Here is a 21049-nt window from a genome sequence, read left to right as displayed (position 1 = left end):
GCTTTCTGTGGGGGTGTTTAGTCTTAGTACAGTGGTGGTAGAAGAATATTTTTGGGGTCTACCAAACCTTAAAGTTTTTACAAATATTATTTTTACGGTCATCATTTTTTGGTCCAATATCGGTTGCTTGCTTTGCTGTCTCCATCATAGATAAAACATCACGAAGAAGATAACTTTTAAATCTACACATCCATCTAATCATGAGATGTATAGTTAATTTTATAGAAAATAGTTATGAAAGTATCAACAATCAGTAAACTGTAACAATATTCAGTTAACTATAAGTATCTAATTTGATATTGAAATATTAAAGTGTGAGAAATTAGCGCATAACAAAAATTATGGAAACATTTTTTTTATAATGAGCTCATTTATTAATAATATTATTTCGATATATAAATATCAATCAACATTAATAATATGGTTAAAAATAATATATAAGCGTAGATGCATTATTGATAATAAATTTTGTAAATGCGTTAGAATATAATTATTTATAAATTACAATGTCAATGCCATTGTATGTTAATACTAGATAAATGGTATAAAGAAATAACTGTAATACTTGATGCAATTGCTGTATTACATGTATTCTATACTAGTTCAATATACAATTTAAAAGTCAAAATATTTTTCATGCATTCATGATATAGTGTACATAGAGGTATAGGATTTTTTAAAAATATTTTCTTATACGTTGTATTAATAATGGATTTTAACATGGGCTTTCAAACATAAAGTATGCACATACATTCTTGCATCTTCGAGCAGCATGGAATAGTATATATTGTGTCGGACAAAATATAATGCTATTAGGAACCTTCATTTCGTATTTCGATGTTTCCATTTTGAAGCCAGTAGTTTTGTTCCTAGAATCTCTTCGAATAGGTAAAATAATAAACCCAATTTATTATTATAAATTTAATACAAACAACTTTGATGTCCTTAATTATTTTATTGTTGTTTCTATATTAATCTTGTTTGAATTTGTTTTTCTTGTTAAAAATTGCATATATAAATATAAATATTCAAGAAAATTTACTTTGCGATTATACTAATCATATGTAATCAAATAAAAATAACAATTAAAGTTTAATTATTAATTTAATTATTAATGTTATGGTAACGAACTGGATGCAAATGTTCTTCCACAAATCTGCTAGAAACTCAAAAAAAAACAAACATATATAAGTTGTTAAATGTATATAACTTTTTTACATATGTTGTAGTCGCAACGGCTTTGCAAAAGTAGAATTTTGTAACCCTGCGAGATACATTTATGTCTACATCTTTATATTAAATATTTCATTAAATTTACCATTGTTTACAGTTTACTTAGTCCTGCTTGGTTTTTAAAGATTTTTAAAAAAGTATTCGTCTCGTTTTTACCAACGAGGGTTTATCTGGACAGTAACCACATTGGGCAGTGACCAACTTAGAGACCATCTCAGAAGACATCCGGTCTTACCCAGCCTCGTTACTAATAGGTTGCCTATAAAGACATTTACAGTTGCGATCAAAAACATAAACTACGTCCATGCTCTAGCAGGATTCGGACCCGCAACTATCGCAACAGTAATACGGCCGTCCTGTCGCCTTGACCACTGCGTCAACGAAGCCGGTTTAAAGGTGTTTGATTTCATGTTGCCTGTTTGCTTTTTTTGTGATACTACTACTGATTTTAGACGATTTTCTCGTATATTTTCATGGCATGCACAACAGAGTACTTTCTACATAATTGTTAAGGTTCTTTTATCTCTTTTTGTATGTATCGGAACAATAAGTTTTATTTACCAATCTTGAGGGATTTGTTCTTTTTACTCTAATATAAATTTCATCAATAATTCAATAGCTTTCTGATACATTTTGTCTGCATTTCTGATATCTTCTTTTTCATTTTTCAGTTTTCTCAGATCTGTGCTCTCGTATGTCGCTTGCAGCGGACAAAGCAATTCCTGGAAGAATTCCTTCCATCTCTTCATTATTTTTTCATCTTCAGTTATTATGTCTACTTTTTTAACATTTATGGTCCTTTTATTAAGTGATATTTCTCTTCCGCAAACTATTTAAAACTTTGTAAAATATTGTAGGTTTTCTTTACTGTTAATCTACATCCTTTCTCCAAATTGTATTCATGCTTCCTTCCTTTTACCTCTTCTATTGTTGGTTTTACTTTTGATATGCTTTTTTTTGTATATTTTGTAGTTTTCAGTTCTTCTTTCTTTTCTTTCGAATAGTTTCCTCAGGTTTCCTTAATTTGTTTAATTTTTGTTTGATTTGTGTTTTTACTTCTATTAATTTGCCACTTTACTTACAATTTCTAAAAAGCTAATGATGTTTATATGATTTTTCCGTTAAGACTTATGTAGTTAGTACTGCTGTGAAAGTAAACAGAAAAAAAGATAAGTGTTCAGCTTCGGGGTATTAATATGCGTCGCTGCGGCATGTAAAATCCAAAAAGCTCCGGAATTAGACACAAGAGCTTTAGAAATAAGAGTGGGGATCGGTAATTCTAAAAGTACCCACCGTTTCGGACTCGGAGGTACTACCGGCGCTCACGCCGATCGCTTTCAGTTAAGTCAAAGTCGATCGCGGACAAATACGTGAGCACAAGTTGCGGCTATTCGGTCTTCAAAGATCTGAATCGCGCCTAAAATTCGTGAATGAAATAGTTGTGTCTGGAGTAGGATTTCTATCGAATCGAAGAGCGTAAGTACCATTTCGTTAGATTAGGGAGATAACTCGGAATGCATTTCATAATTGTGACACGTGTATTTTTTAAATCTAATGTCGTTATCAGGAACTTTTTAAAAATAATTTTTATATTTTTTGCCTTAAAGCCAAGGTCGTAGATTTATTTAAAGTGATATCAAAACATGGTCAATTTGTTAAATTTTTATTTTTCCTTACTGAAAATATTTACGCTATTAATGGATATTTTTATATAATTATTTTACAATTTTGAAAGTAATTTTTCAATTATTTTTTATTTTTAGTTTGTTTAAACTAGATTTTAAAAAATTATCATCATAAATAATTAGAGAAAAAATAATAATTTGGTGTAATTTGTATTTTTAAATCATTAAAATATTTGATATGATATGATTTTTTCTTTTTGATCAATTTTGTCGTAAGGTTTAATTTTCTTCTTCCTACACACACCAATCTTTCTCTCTCTTACAAAGTTATTGAAAATTCTTCTTTCAGTTTATCTCGAAGGTTTCCACTAACATTTTTAAATTGATGAATTTCTAATCTAATTCGTACTATATATTTTATATCATTTAGCTGAATTTATTACATTTTGAAATATTACTATCTTATTTATAATAAGTACTCAACCAATATATCCAAAAAAATATACGGCTAATAAGAAAATGTTGGGTAGAATACGAAAATCACTTAATGTTTATGTATTACATAAAATGGAAACCGCTGTTATTTAATTCGTATCGATGAATACGAATTAAAGCTATTAACTATGTAGAGAAGACTGAGATTTGCTGAAGTTTTACGAAACAGCTATGAGAATTATTCGTATAATGCATTTAAATTTTTTAAATGACAACATTGAAGCCGGTTTGACAGGAAATTACCATGTTGTTTATTTGCCGTGATCTGAAGCGATATCAACAAATATCGTGGCGTTTTTTAACTGACGGATTTAAGTAAAACTGATTTTGCTAAAAAAGCTTTTAAAGACAAATTCCGAATCAGGTGTATGAATGCGACAGAGAAATGTATTTATTATGACGCTATTTGGTGAAGGTTATACTTAACCTTAATAAATTCCGATTGAAATTTATATGTTTTCGTACCACTTGAGTGCTAGATATTAAATCCTTGACTTTGATCAATATTTAGATACGAAAGAGCATAAAAAGCGATAATCGGTATAGGTACAGTCAAAACTAACGATACTGCTATATATTCGAAGCGAAAATGAGTAGTCTCAATATTGTCTTTAACATTCTATTAACATATTTCGGGTGTTACTAGATATGAAACTTGTCTTGGCCTGTTTGATATGCATTAGCAAGTAAATATTGTAAATACACACCTCCATACTTTTCCTAGATGACGCGTTATTTATGTTAGCTGTATTCCAAACGTCTCTTAAAAATCTCATTCTAAAAATGTGACGAAAGCAAGCTTAAATTTACAAATTTTATTGGGTTTCTCCAATAATTAATGATGAATGAAAAAAACCTGACCCCAAATAAGAACAAAAAAAAACAATATACACGAGGGTTCTCTATAGATATATTTTTGTAAATTCACCTTTTAACTCCTTGACACAAAGAAGGTGGTTTAATGCTAAAATTGTCTCATAGGCTACCAGTAACTTTTCAGTATTTGTGCCCTTACTCAGCAATATTTACTATATTTTACCACAGCTTTACTTGCAATATGTCTGTTTAACTTAGCAGTTTTTCTGGTCAGACTCTTTAGATCACTATATTTGAGCTAAAAAGTATTTGCTAAAAAAAGTTAATAGAAGGTATTGATTTCAGTGTTATTATAGTATTCTTAAAAATATCTGGATGAACGCCTTTAAACTATGAAAGGACAGAATAGGAACCATGAGGCTGACCAAAAATCATTTAAATTATATACGTATCTACTCAAATGAGATTAGTAGATTTAAATAGATTGAATAATTATTTTAATATTTAGAGTAGGGCAGATATTTGTTAAAATTAAACTGTGTAAATCAGCAATCAAACCTGATAACTTAATGATCAACGAGAGCAGATTACGTCACATCTATGTAAACTGATGCAAATGAAATATTGTTTGTGCGAACTTCAACAATCACTGGTTTTTAAAGACTAGTTGTCTAGATTTCTAAGGAAAAACTAGCCATTAAACAAATATTTATGAACGCAAATAGCTCTGATTTCTTAACAGTTGATATGAAATGCATTACAAAACTTTAATAGAATGGAAGCATGTTAGTAATCCTTAGAAAACTAAATTACAAAAGCTCATAACTTATCTATATATAATAACTATTCAAGGGTTGGTTATTTACCTTAATAACAATAAACAATGAAATAATATTTGCAATTAAACTAAACTATAAAATTATTTTTGAAAAGTTTCACATTTTTGTGATAGTATTTTTTTCTAAATATTTTCTTTTTAATAGTAATAGTGTGTTTATTAAATTAGAAGATGCGAATGTAAGGTTAATTTCCTGTACAATATTACAGTATTTAATTTTTCAAATTAACCAAATAAATTTACCAAAACAAATGACAGCTAGCTCTATTATTACAACTAGAAATGACATACAATTTTAATTATTAGCATTATATTATTTTAATTATTAATTATTAGTATTATTTACACAGCAGAAAAACAAGAATGACGTTTAGATATATGCTACGCAATTATTTTAAATTGTTGTTAGCAAAAATACCGTATTATTCATTCTTGATGTTGAACAAAATATTTTGTTGCGTATTATTTTTTATACAAATCAACGCCATATTTATATTTTATGTTTCAAAATATTTTCTTCAAGAGAATAACAAAAAGGAATGCGAAAATATTAGTAAACAATAAATATACTTTGATCATATATTATAGGGTGAATATGAATTTTGTAATAACTACGTGCTTATGTTCTTCCTAAAATCATTCTTCGCTCATGAATCGTAACGTAACAATAACCTTGATATTGATTTTAGTTATAATAACAATTTAATTATTCAACAATAAAATTTGTTAATAATGAATGTTGTAAATGCTGTCCTTATTTTTTAGGCTCTAAAAAATGTGTTTATATATTTATTCGTTTTTGCTTTAACGCGTTTGTCGGAAATTTTACTATCTAAACCCCCAATCCGATTCTGATAGGAGATTAATAATACGGAAATAGTACGAGATATTTTGAAGGAATTTTAGAGTTGTTTCCCGTAATATTTCAAGATAAATATACGTCTACTGTGTGTGGATTTTTATCATTATTGTAAACTGTCATTCCTCATCGTTATTTCTTATCAGATTCTGTAGTCTTATTTACACAACAAATGCAAAGAGCTGACAAGTTTATCGTACCATTATAAGACACATTTACATCGATAGCTCGAATATAATAAAAAACAAATGGGATAGGTAATAACTGAAGATGATGCTATTCCTTGATGTCTTTTAATCGTTAATTATCGTGATAATTACCTTTAGAAATTAGGTCGAAATGTCAGGCGTGCATCATGCTAAAGTGTTCTATTTTTCTTTAAATGCTGTGTCCTTGTTAACTGTATCTTATTGGCCATTATCCAAATAGTTGCAGTCTATTTCCACAACAATCTATTAATTAACTACATTCATTGTTCAACAAGTATAGAAATCGGGTCGGGGAAAAAGATATTTCGATTTATTTGACTTCTTTTTTTCATTCATTTATATAAAATTAAAATAATGACTTTTTGATATTTTTTCATTAAAACCATAATTCCACTATAGAATTACTGAGCAAAATACTGACCCCCTTTGGAAGTTATTAAGAGAATGTCATAGAGATATATAATGATTTTTATATACTTTGGTTTTTAAAGACAAACTTAAAATAATATTTATTTTAACAAAATGAAATAATAAAATATAAGTAATGGATAGTATTATAAGTTTAACGTTATGTTATAGGAAATGTACACCGGATTTTCCAAAATATATACTCTCTAGTACAGGTATAAATTCGTTGAATTTTAATGAGTAATTTTTTGTGATAACTGAAAAAGAATAATCCAAAATATTTTAACGATTCATGACCATTCCTCTTCAATTTTCTCGTTGCATACTAAATATGCATAATAATTAAGATTCTTGTCTGTGAATGTTCTACTGTTTTTACTATTTTTAGATAATAAGTAAACCGTAATTTGGTCTTGTGTGTGAACGCATATATACTATTCTTAATCAGTCAGCTACTTTCACTTTGATCTGGGGATTTTATTGTATTTTTTGTTTTGATTGAAGATTATATATATTTAGAGCAATATGTTCTAAATTATTATTTCAATAACTAATTTCATTTCATTATCAAATTTATTCATAATAGTGACTGGTTATATATCAAACTTATACAATTTTTTTTAACAAGGGAAGGAAAACTGTAGGGCATCAATTAAAATATATTTCTGTCACGTCGGGCCCATAGCCTAAACCTTGCGCAATTCGACTTTCACATTTTTCTTTTACCAGAATACTTTTATGTAGCCGAAAATTATTGAAATACTGCGGCTCTAAAAGACCTACTTAATATTTTTTATGTACCTCCTGACTTTGGAATACTAAAAATTATAATAACAATTTAATATTTCTAGTTATCTGTTGATAAAAGTTCAATATTAGAAGATGATATGAATTGGTTTTTCAGTTGCAATGATCTTTCTTCCTGTTTTTTTTTCTATTACAATTATGTAACATCAGCTCATATTTTGTAATTTGTTATCGCCTAGTTAACTAGTGTTAACTTAGTATCAGTATCCACACGAAAGTTTTTAATCGAGAGATGTAATAAAATCTCAATAACTATCATCAAATAATTATTTCCTATTGATTCAAACCTCTTCATGTAAAAAATATTAACAGTTACTGCTTATACGAAATTGTGTTTTTATCTATAGGGTGTTTTGCCATAGATACACCATATATATAATAATTTAGTAATTATTAAGAATAACGATATTACTAATATAAAATTGATCTATTTTATTATCTAGCTGTGTTTACAGATTTATGCCTATTCAGTTCTGTACACCTATAGTAATCACATGATTTGAATTATATCTTTTACACTAAAAAATAGGAAAGGTTAACAACCGACTAAAACAAGCCCAACCAGTGAAAGTTTTGATGTTCTTATTCGTTTTAATAAAATTCGCCTTGGATTGTAATAGTGATAAGGCAATCTCAAATTATTGTAAAAAATTACATTAATCTATAATCTCTCTTTATAATAATCTCTTTCTGAAATTCTTTTATTGTTATTTATTGTATTAAATATGCCATTAAGATTATGACTAAATCAATTAAATAAGCCAAACATACTTTACCTTGATTTAGATGTTAGGAGTATATTATATTTGGGTTAACTTTTTCACTTTCTTTTTGATTAAGCTAAACAAATATTTGTTTAATTAATTCTAACTTGGCTCGTAATTCCAATCGAATTTCTTGTTTGTATTTTGTTATCGGCATATATTTTATCAATTTAATAACACTTAATTTGACGATACAAGTGAAAATACATTATTAATAATTTAAATATTATCTAGGTTAGGATCAGATATTTAATCGTGAAAAACATCATAAATCACGTGAAACCACAACATAAATATATTTGGCGGTTTCGTTTTCCATCAGGTATTGCTTTAAGCTTGTGCTTTTACACGGTCAGAATTATATATTAAGACAATAATAAACAAACTAAAATTTATGGTGTAACATTTATTGCAAAACTTTAACTGAACTGTTTTGTTGTTTGATATTTTCTCTGCCTCCTTACCTTCAACTCATAAACCCTTATCTGCAAAATACTTTCTTTCTTCAATTTCATGGCTTATAATTTTGTGATGTTTCTTATTTTCATATTTTTTCTTCTTTTGTTTATTGTCAATTCACTATTTTGTCCTTCTATTATCAATTTTTGTATCATATTTTCAGTTATATATGTTCTTCTGATCTTCTTCTTCTTCTGATGATATAAATCAATCAAATAATGGCGATAATTTGTCGAGAAAACTGATAATGATAAATAATTAAATTGATAATGTATTTATAACGTGGGCGGATATCATTTAATGTTAATGTTTTGTTTTTAAACCAAGTTTTAAAAAGTTAATTTTTAATAAATGCTGGGATATTTTGAAAATATATTTCGAAAATGTCTGGTTTGGAATGTGATTATGTTTTATGTATAAGATGAGCTTCCCAAAGAACTTACGCATTGTATCACGCATTTTGTAATCTACTGTCAAAATTGCAAGAAACTGCCACTGCCAACTGCCACAGATTATACAACACAGCTGAAGCAGCATTTTAGATAGGGATTTTGAAGTTTTTTAATGAATATTCATATGGAAATGGTACCTGGGCCTATTTGTTGAAAGAGTTTTTGAAACATATCAGTTTTAAAGAAAGATTAACAAATATCTTTATATCTGTTCGAAAAATAGATTAGGTAGTAGTAGATAGAAATTGCTTAGTTATCCAGTTCTAAGATATATAATGTTTTTTTTTGTAACAACACAAATAACATATTTGTATATAACTGATCTGGATGATGTTATTTAATTATGAAAAAAAAACACTATTCGACTATGATAATCAATCACAAATACAATTGTGCGCCTTTCTATTTTATTCATTAAACTTTTACTATTTACATTTTCGAACTCTATAGTGCCCACTGGAAATCTTACACTGCGGTTGATGCTAACATCCTGTATATGATATTTTTAAAATGAAAACGTCGTACTTGAATTATACAATGGGATTAATCGCTATAAATGTTACGTTACACTGAAATTAATAAACATTTTACATGTGTTTTAAAAAATGATGCAATAATCGCCGGTCTAAAATCATATTATTTTATTTTTAGCGCCGATAATTTTATTTGAGGATTTCGTTAGTTTCAATTTAAATAAAACGATACGGCATACTTTATAATTTAAATGATTTGTAACTTCAATGAAATCGATTTCGAAATAGCCTACAATGGGCCACGCGTCATATTTAGGCAAGTATTTGGATCTGATATATTGTTTAATCTTGGGAAATAACAACTTCCGATAGATTGAAAAAGTATCAATTACGGTATGTTCTAGATAAGGTACATTGTGTCGTAAATATTTAAAGAAATCGTTATATTTAGGCAAAGTTTTTGAAAATTGCTTCATTAAGCTCAACTATAAGTGTAGTGGTAATATAAGAAACTCTATATTTTTACTAAAATTTGATGTAAAAATATTCTTCCTAATAACAGATATGGTAATAAAATAGTTCGACCAATATTCGCTTGGTAAACTGTAACTATATCTCTAACCATAAAAATACTAACTGGATTTCTGAGGATTTTATTACTGAAGGTGGTTAATTGAGGTTATTCAAACACTTATACACTATATATTCCTTAATTATTTTTATAGCAAATAATTTGGTCGCTATTAATCACACAGTTGGTGTTAATTACATTTTGAGTAATAAGTAGTAAAATTTAATTAAATATTGTCTTGGAGATACAATTTCAGGAAATTTATAAAATTCACTTAATTATACTAACATGTTTATTTAATATAAATTGATATAGACCAGGCACCAACCAATACGAATGAAAAATATGTGTCGGAAATGATACCGTGCCACAAAGATAAGAATTTTGTTATAACGTATACATATTTTTTTTATTTTCGTAGTTCCCTCAGGTCAAGAAACTTTGAACCTCGATTGCAATATCAACTTCAGACGTTTTAATTTGTATTATTTAATTTTACGCTATTTGTTTACGTTTCTTGTTATTAACGTGTTTTTCGAAATGTTATTTTGTGAAATTTACTCAATGAAAGATAACATGTTCAGATTGCTTCATTTACTTCTATTATTTAGTATGTGAAAAAATAATTCTCGTTTTTAATCATAGTTTTTTAAACTAAATTTAATCGAATTTAAACATTGACCCATTAATAACCTAGTGAAGGAACATTTTATGTCGCCATTGAAAAAGGATCATCGTAATCGAACAAATTATGACACATGAATTAGGCTACTAAGACAATTCGTTGGGACTCGGTATAGAGTCCATACATTTCAGAGCTTAATAAAAAGAGCAGTAAATTGTTGTCATGTTAATTTCCAATGCAATCCATGAAAATGTATTCTTGATCTATAGTTTCCAAGTGAACTTTTTGAAAGTGTTGTGTAACTTAACTAATACATTACAGAAAGCACGAAACCGTTATATTAAACATAAGCAAAGTGGTTTACTTTAATGTAAATGTTTGAGAGAATTATAGAAATGTAAAAAACGATTTTTTAAACCCTCCAATATGATTATTACCCTTTTAATAAGAATCAAGTTTTGAATTGACTGCCGAGGGAATATAAGACCAAGGATGTTGAAAGCACACAGGGTTTTTTAAAAATTCCTAGTATGGAAACAGTTTCAACTGAGCTGATAAACATAGAGAATAACTCAAGATCTCAATTTTTCATGTTATCCATCAAGTGGTTCATATCCCAAGATTGTATTAACACTTTCATATCATCTTAAAATTGCCAGTAATATTTCTTAGAAAACATTCCAGACGACTTTTATTGCATTTTTCAAATAAACATGCAAGTTTACTGTGTTTACATTTAAGATCGAGAAAACATTTCTTATTCCACTAGTTGCTAGACAACAGTAATATTATTAGCGAATAATCTGCATGCTGTTGTAATCTACTGAGTCATTGTTTTGGTAGCATGCAGCAAGAAAGTGTGTTTAAATTGGTATCAATTAGTTACTTTTTCAATTATTATTAATACAATGTTACTAAGCATTGCTAAATGGTCTATAGCTAATATTAGGATAACTTAAAATAATTTTAGATACTTATCTAAGATTGGTCACATGTACACAAGTACAGCTGTTAATTTTTTTAATGTTACTTAATAAAAATTATAATTGACACAAGTTTATAAATAAATCCAGAAAAATATATGTGAATATTTAATGACTAAATGCCAAAAATATGTTTTACCTGTTTTTATTCCATAGCGAATTACGTTTTCAAATTGTTGGTTGGAAAATTAGTCCTATATCATAAAATTATGTCATTCTTCATTAGAAACTTGCTGGGCCAGTCCTCTCAATGTTTACGTGCATTTAGCCAGTTATTATCAAATAAAAACTCATTAAATATTATTGAAATCAGTATTTTTCAACCGAATGCCGTAAATATTGCAATATCAGGTCTTTTTGTTTTGTTTAATTTATGAGTACTCACTATTAGTTTTTGCATCATTGTGTGATGGATGGGACTGACAGAAATATTTTTAATTAATTGCATATTAGTTCGTTGTTTGCATTTCTCGATGTCTCCATCTCCATTTAATTTTAGACGACAAATACATAGTAACCCTATTAAACTATTAAACAATTCAAAAATAATAAATTTTACTATTATAATTTAGAAATTATTAATTTCAGTTACTGTGGTCTGTTTTCCGAAACAGTTAATGCAATTATCGATCGATTGTTTTTTTTTTAATTTTCAATGACATTTTTTCAAATAAATTATTCAGTGTCTCTAGTTCTACTATTGGAAAAATTTCCATTGTGATATTATAACGACATTTTTTTTCTAAATATTCATGTGAATGTAAATATATGGTAATGCTGCAACGAAACATTCCATTCTCACTAACCTGATTGTAGGAATTAATTGATAATATAAAATCTTCTTTGTCGTTTATTTTATGCAATAATATCGATTATTTGTTTATCACTACATAGTATAAAACAAAGTCGCCTTTTCTGTCCCTATATCCCTATGTGCGCTTAAATCTTTAAAACTACGTAACGGATTTTGATGCGGTTTTTTTCAATAGATAGAGTGATTCAAGAGGAAGGTTTATATGTATAATACATGCATAATATACTAAGGCAACATTGCTAATTTTAGAAGTTTCTAACGTGATGTCGTAAATTAACCTATTTTTTTAGGCTTATTTAGCAATTAGCAAAAACGCTGCCTAACCCTACGAGTTAGATCAAATTAATGTACTACAGTATTGTACACCATAAAAAGGTCTACAAAAAAGTCCGCGATGGTATATGTTTATCTTTTAGGGATAACCCACATTAACCATTTTTATTGTTTACTTTTTACGTGAGAAAATGGCTTATTTACGAAGCTATTTTAAGCAATACGGCATTAATCCTTATCGAATTAAGTACCTTAAATACAGTGTGCAATTAATATAGATCAATATGGTTCCTTACAGCATGTAAATTAAACAAATATTTTCGGAGATACTACAAATTTAAAATTTGCGTTTAAAAATGTGTAATATAATAAAAATTGTATGAATTTAGATATTCCAAAGATAGCAGAAAATCTTCATAGTAAGTATAGGGGAAGAGGAATTGTTTTACTCCAAATTTAATGCGTACAGGCCAAGGGTAGTAATGAATGAACCAAAAATACTGGATCGATTTTAATCATGTTTTCATTGAGTGACATAGGCATATATATTTTATGCCCGTGCAAAGTCGGAGCGGGCCGCTATGTTTTTATATACAACGTTCATATTTTTTCTGTAGTGTATTTAATTTAGTATCAGCATTGCACCCGTGCGAAGCCGGGGCGGGTCGCTAGTATTTTTATAAAAGGAGTAACCAATTTGTTAAATTTTTATTGAGTTACAGTTATACAATTTTAAAGTATCTTTCTTTCTTTGCACGATTCTTTACATAAATTCTATATATTTAAATATTATACAGATAGATTTAAAAATTATCTGCTCAAACCATTGAATACAAAGAATTTTTTAGATCCCTACCTGTAGTTAACTGTTAATGTGTTGCGATTTTTAAAACAAATTCTGTATATTTTTCTATAAGACGTAGCTTACTGTGGCTTATACATATCTGCCGAATAGAATCAGAAATAATTTCTAATTGTAGCAAAATCAACCTTTTGGGTGGAAGATACAGCATAGCGAATAGCTCTCAAAAAGACATGGATAAAGATCACAGAAAGGCCTAGATGTGGTGGAAGATTTTCCTGCGTTTTCAACTGATGTTAACATCGCTAAATGGAGACTGGAAGAAGTGTGGTAGAAAACGTAGCGCACTCTTTCACAAGGCTATTATTGTAAAGGCATTTCTGATTAAAAGCTCAAGAAAAAAACATTGAATAATTACCGAATTCACCTAAAATAATATACATTTTGTGTTTTGATACTAATTCCTGATGTTTTAAAATAATATTTTCCAAAATTTCAATATTACTAACACGGTTGTTAAAATAAATAACATTTTTTAATTTGGTAGCTAACTTGTAAAGGTCATCGTGCCAGTGTTAGACACAACAAATTCAGCAAACTGTTATAAAATCCTTATTAATATTAATAACCATTGCTATAAATATAACATATCTGCATACCTGTATAATTTTGGATATTTTGTTCATAATATTTATAGCAATGGGGACTAATATTTATCTAATTATGAATAATATTTTTGTTTATGTAACAAAATCAGTCATTTTAATAGCGTTTTCTATTACAGATGGCACCACCCAATTTAAACTCGACTGATACCGAAAAAGGTTACGATCTACTGCCTAGCGAAGACCATGATGAAAACTCACAAATTCCAAATCCTACACCTGCAGAAGACCAAACAGAATCGAACGAAAATGACAAACTTGTCGAGAACACTCAGATTGAAGGCGGCAAGTCGGAAAGTAAAAGTGACGATTTATCCACCGACGATATGGAAGTGGTGGTACCGCCCGATGGGGGATGGGGTTGGGTTATAGTGTTCGCCTCTTTCATGTGTAATTTGATCGTGGACGGAATCATATTCTCTTTCGGCACCTTCCTGCCGGATATAGCGGAGGATTTCCACGTTTCCAAAGCCCATGTCACTCTAGTAGGATCGCTCATGTCTGGATTTTATTTAATAGCGGGTCCGTTTGCTAGTGCCATAGCTAATAGGTACGGATTCAGACTGGTTGCCTTAATCGGAACCGTGCTGGGAACCGCCGCTTTTGTATTATCGTATTTCGCAAGAAGTGTCGAGTTTTTGTGCATCACTTATGGATTACTTGGTGGTAAGTACAGATTTCATTGTTCTTAACAAAGAAACAACAATTCGTTTATACCTTCTATATACTGTACCATATCCAGCGATAAACGCATTATTAGAAAATTTGGTAATGTTTAATCCTCCAACAATATGTGTTTCATTCAGTAGCTGAAGAGCTTCTATTCTAATACTTCATTATGCATTGATAGTACTTGTTTATTTGATTTGATTGCGGGTACTTAATTCTAGTACTTCATTGCAGATTAAAATCTTATTGTGTATTAAGATGTTTTTCAAATAGAACAACCGATTATTGCATTTATATATTAACCTACAGAAAATCTTAAACAGATGGAATATGATACTAAAAGAATACAGAATGATGAATAAAAGCAATGTGAGAACAAGAAGTAATATATAACTATTCAAGTTGGAGTTGTTTCACAATAGAACAACAATACATGGAAAGGGGACAACTCAGTTGGTGGGAACACTTGCAGAGGCATGGCTTTTCCTTCTCTTCTTGATATAAATTTATGTACTTATGTACTTCATGTTTAAAAACAGTATCAATATTGGACGCTTCCAAGTTATTAATTACTCAGATAACTGATATATTTGCTAGTCATCTATGCTATTTCAAATTACTAAGATATAATCACATGGTGCATTATAACTATAGTCAACAGTACAGTACAAACTCGAATATTTAAAAATAACAATTTCCGATAATTTTCCAATATGATCTATGTTAAATTTTGAAAATATTCCCATGAGAAGTTCTAATTTAAATAGTATATTTTAAAAACATGGTAAATTTAAAAGGCATTCATTAAACATTTATGTATTCACCAAATTATACGAAATTTCGTAATAGTCGATACAGCACATTAACTAGTAATGTATGCTTTTAATCCATATTTTAAAATTTTTACATTTCTTGTTTCAATAATTCTGATACTCATTTTGTGTGTGTCATTATAACGACTTTATAACTCATACAGTTCATTAGTTGCATTATTTATATTTATCATTATCTTTATCATTAATTGCTACTTGTCAAATAACATTAATTACTCTATCTCTGTTTGCTTGAGATATTTCAATTTACGTAAATTTAAATTTCAACATATCTGAATACTTATATATAATAGATAGATAATAATGTATTAACATTGGCATCAATTCTAAATGATTTAGAATCTGAGTTTTTAGAATCTGAATTCTATATTATATTTCTAGATCGATAATATAACATTAAAAAAAAAGGTTTTTGTTTTAGATATCAACATTTTTATCGATAATTAATTCTGTTCCTAGTTCCTTTCAAAATACCGTAACCTTTCTTTGCCAACCAGTTCTGTTTTCCATCTTTCTCTTTCGCCAACGACCACAAAAATATCGCAGGATTATTTAAATCGAGACGTAATTACGTATATCAATCACATTGTTACATAATCACGCTTCGTGCAAGCGCTCGTTTCAATATTTCTGATCAATTTGTAAGCATTTCTTCATCACTGTCAATGCCAATGTCACACATACACACTCACACTCACACGACAAACACGAAATCGTATCAATAAAGTTCAAAATGATGTAATGCCAAAACAATTTTCTGTTAGCTGGTTTATTTGTGATAAAACAGCTTTTTCGGCCCAATTAATTTTTGTTGTATAAAAATGCCGAATATAAATATTTGAAATAATGTTAATTGAATTGGAAATATATATATTTTTTGGTGCGCGATTTTTTTTTCGGAAATTGATAGCAAAAGTAAATATATGTCAGATTCGATGTTATTTAAGCATTTCATTCTTTGAAATTGATTAATTATGATTCACAAGAATAAAACAAATTAAATATATTGAATGTGACATGATTTGTCGTAATAGCTTTTTTGATTTTTTTTAATCAATAAGTTTTGTGATCGGTAAGAGATAGCATTGGGGATGGGTAAGTTTTGTGTAATAGTGACAAATATTTGTTTTACTTAATTATTGGAAAATATTCAACGTTTGTATTGAAATTCGTCATCAAGTTCATATAGTCTGACTAGAAGTTTGTTTCTTTAAAATCTTTCTTAGAAAAGAGGAGTGACTTTTGTTGCCTACTCATTTCTACGTGAGTTTTTTAAAATACTTAGAGAGGACGATTTTTGAAGTAATTGATGATCTCTATAGCTATATCAAGAATCCCCACCCGATTTACTGGATATATAATGGACTCAAAATATTCTATATAGGAAATGTTTCAATTAAATATAAAAGGAAACATATTCGAACATAAATATAAATGAAAATAAATGATAATGAGCCATTCTGATTTCCTTCTTTAAAATTATATTCCGCTTCCGCGTTAAATGCATTAATATACTCAATATTTCGTAAGTTGATTTTGTTTTGGTCTTATAAACCCACACTGAAATAACATTTTCGAATTGTAAATTTCAAGATATTAATATATTTTCTTGCATTACCAGATTATAATTATTTAAAGTCTAAAGTTAGAAGAATAACGCAAGTCGATTTTAGATTATAAGAATAACAATATCCTCGGAATAAAAATATTTTATTCACATGAGTTAATTCTTTCTAATATTACATTCTCTTTTAAAGATATTTATTTACATTTACAATTTTTATTTATTAACTGCAATTCATGAAGTTAGATTGAAGTGAGAACTTATAAAGTGATATATATGTATACATAATATATACATATATATATATATATATATATATATATATATATATATATATATATATATATATATATATATATATATATATATATTAGATATTTCACCATTTTCTAATTGGCAAACTTGGTTTTATAGGCAGAGCTAAGAAATAATGAAAAATGTTTGCCAAATCATTTGGCACATCAAAATAACTTGATACAACTTAATAGTTACTACATATACATGGGGACTTGTCCTGATCCCTTATCCCACAAACTGAAAATGTAGATATTTTTTATGATGTTCTTTTCGAATTCTGAAAGATCAATAATATTGCTTTCCCTTTCAGGAATTGGCTTTGGATTTATCTACGTGCCCTCGGTAATCACCGTTGGGTTCTACTTCGAGCGATGGAGGGCTTTGGCCACTGGCATAGCCGTGTGCGGTTCAGGAATCGGTACATTCGTGTTTGCACCGTTAAGTGAAGCCCTTATCACCTCGTTCGGTTGGAGAAATGCCCTTCTAATTCAGTCAGTTATAGTTTTGAGTTGCTTATTCTATGGCGCACTATTTAGGTGAGTACTAGTTACTTCAAACAATGCTTATTAGCATAACATTATTAGCATTATACATCGCAGCCTCATCTATTGTTTTACATTTGAAGGCCTTGTTATTGTTTCTAATAATTAATAGAAACTAAACGATATAATGATTTTTATGATCATGATTTCGTTAATTTGGACTTGAACCAAGTTTGATTTTAATTCAAACGGATATACTGCATTTTGTAAAATTGTTAATTATCAAAAAGTAACGAGAAGATTAATTATTGAAATCATTTTCAGGCCATTAAAACCTACAAAACTTAAGGACTTGGACGAAGAGGCGTCCACCGAACAACAGTTGGTGATGGATCCGGCCAAGCTACCGACAGCTACCAAACTGAAAATGGAGGAGGCCATGAAACACTTAAACAAACACGATCATAAGTCGTCGTTTTCCAAGTTATTCATGGTCAACAACAACGAGCACGAGAGATTGTATGATGTGTACCATACCATCCACGTTCCGAGCAGGAGCATGACGGAGTCTCTTAAGGAAAAGAGACTTAGTGTGCCTTTCATTGTACATAGCGATAAACTGAAGTCGCTGAAACCAACTAAAATTACTATTATACCGAAAAAATCCGAGGTGGCCTTGAGTCATGGCGAGGAAATTAACAGGCCAATTTATCGTGATGATATCTTCTTCGGCCAAAGCTTGACCAGACTACCTCAATATACATCTCAAACGTCCGTTCAGTATAATTTATCGGTCACTAGAGTACCTACCAAGAATGATATCCTCGAAGAAAAGACGCATTCCTGTAAATTATGTCCCGAGGCTGTTAAGAGAGCATTGGGCACGATGTTGGACTTCAGCTTGCTGAAGAGTCCGTCATTCCTCATACTGGCTGTTGGCGGATTCTTCACCATGATGGGTTTCTATGTACCATTCATGTACCTTGTCGATAGAGCATCGGGATCCATGCCAAAACAGACTGCCGTTTTATTGGTGTCTTCCATCGGTATCGCTAACACCATCGGTAGGGTGCTGTGCGGATTGCTGAGCTCTTTTCCCGGAGTGAATGCCTTGTTTGTCACCAACGCAGCTTTGACTTTAGGAGGAATAGCGACGATTTTCAGTGGAATTTCCTTGTCACAAGAATATCAATTCTTTTACACAGTCGTGTTTGGATTAGCGATATGTGAGTATAACTATACTATTTATTTGTGAATAAAAACAATTTAAGTGTGTAAGAAGAAATTCACATTCTTAATGAAAGAAAAAAAGCTAAGAACATTTTGATTTCATCTTGAAACTTGAAAGTTAGAAGTTAGTTGGCCTTATTGCCAGTAATAATTAGTTCTGGACATGACACTTGATGCCAAGCTTACCTTTCGAACGTTTAATTTAAGCGTCATGCGACTTTAAAGCCATCTATTAGGAAAGACCGAAATTATTTTTGTCACCAACTTAATAATTTGAATATTTGGTTATTTTATAAAGCACAAAGCTTTTCATTTCATTTGTTTACCATTATGTAAAGCATAATATTATCCTCTCGCGATATTCTTGTTAAAATCTATTTTTAACCGCAATTATTTGCAATGATCACGAAAACGCAATTGTGTAATAATTTTTCATTCAATTAACAATAATTTTATTTTCCAGCGTGCTTTGCATCTCTTCGATCCATCATTGTCGTCGATCTTCTGGGCCTAGAACGTCTGACAAACGCATTCGGACTACTCCTTTTGTTCCAGGGAGTGGCCGCCATTATCGGGGCCCCATTAGCTGGCGCATTCATGGATTATACGGGCAGCTACGACGCCTCGTTCTACCTCTCAGGAAGTATGATTTTAATTTCGGCCATCATGTGCTACCCGCTGAACTGGGTGAACAAATGGGAGCAAAGGCGGAACAATCAAAGAACGGAATTAGAAAATGACACGCCGAAAGTGTAGATTGTAAAAAAAACATAATGTAGATGATAGAATGTTTGTTGATGTACATTAACTGTATAAAACAGAACGACGAATTTAACAAATATTATATAGTTCCATAACTATTATTTATTTATATTATTCGTATAAAAGGTAGAGTATTATAAAGGGCAGTATTTTTTTCGGTTACCTTACTGAAAGACAATTTCTGATATACACACACGCGCGCCAATACAAGGTTATTACTTCCATTTTATAAATAATTAAAATTCAAGTGACCTTGAGGGTTTAATATATTTTTAATTAAACGGATTTCTACGGATATATTTCCTTATCTTACGCAAAAAATACTGGGTTTGATATTACTCTACGATTTATTCTTAAGCTGTGCTTCAGTGTAGATTTTTTGAAACTCAGGATGTTTATTATACCTAGGCTTTATTAAATTTAGATTTTGTTTTTAATTAAGTTAATTGATCGGATATTGTACATGATGTTCCTGATATATTTAATGATAAATCGGATAAAGACGTTACGTAGTACAAAAATTGTTAGGTTTTTGTTTGTTTGTATGTTCAGTTTACCATTAGTAATATTGAGTCCTAAAAGGGCATGTAATAAGAGATTATACATTAGATGATTTATTTATTCAAGTTTATGTCCTTTTATGTACGTTATTTATATTTTAACACTTTTTGTACTTGTATAAATTTAACTGTTTTCCCATCTATAATCAAGACACTTATTTAAAGTATTAGGTGTACCTTCAACCTACTCATTACTTAATTAAATTCCAGTAAGACTGATGATATGTTAGGGTAAATATTAGTTTAAACAAAGGATTTTTTATTGTAATTGTTATATATTTTGGATTCGATATATGTATAGGTAATTTATTGGGATTGTATTTATAAAGAACGTTCTGCAACAGACCGTTTTACATTCCAATAATGGTTTTTGTAAATTATATGGACCAAAAGAGAACAAATAGTTTTACAACTAATTACTATTTATAACAAAATAATAAATTGTGTTGAACCCAAGTACTGGTTGTTTGTTATTTTCTGC

General features: G+C 29.3%; 1 protein-coding gene across 1 annotated transcript; it reads left to right on the top strand.

The window, feature by feature from the left end:
- The first annotated feature begins 2533 nt into the window (after positions 1-2533).
- On the top strand, positions 2534-21024 carry LOC143190699 (monocarboxylate transporter 5). Its single transcript, XM_076395195.1, has 5 exons — positions 2534-2709; positions 14291-14837; positions 17845-18070; positions 18341-19242; positions 19710-21024. The coding sequence occupies exons 2-5, from the start codon at positions 14291-14293 to the stop codon at positions 20000-20002; spliced, it is 1968 nt and encodes a 655-aa protein (XP_076251310.1). The 5' UTR covers positions 2534-2709; the 3' UTR covers positions 20003-21024.
- Positions 21025-21049: the final 25 nt, after the last annotated feature.

The sequence above is a fragment of the Rhynchophorus ferrugineus genome, unplaced genomic scaffold (genome assembly GCF_030347505.1).
Source record: "Rhynchophorus ferrugineus isolate W39M unplaced genomic scaffold, kcgeb_rfMv2 rfM2, whole genome shotgun sequence".
NCBI classification, from domain to species: Eukaryota; Metazoa; Arthropoda; class Insecta; order Coleoptera; family Curculionidae; genus Rhynchophorus; species Rhynchophorus ferrugineus.
This window is presented reverse-complemented; position numbering and strand designations above follow the sequence as displayed.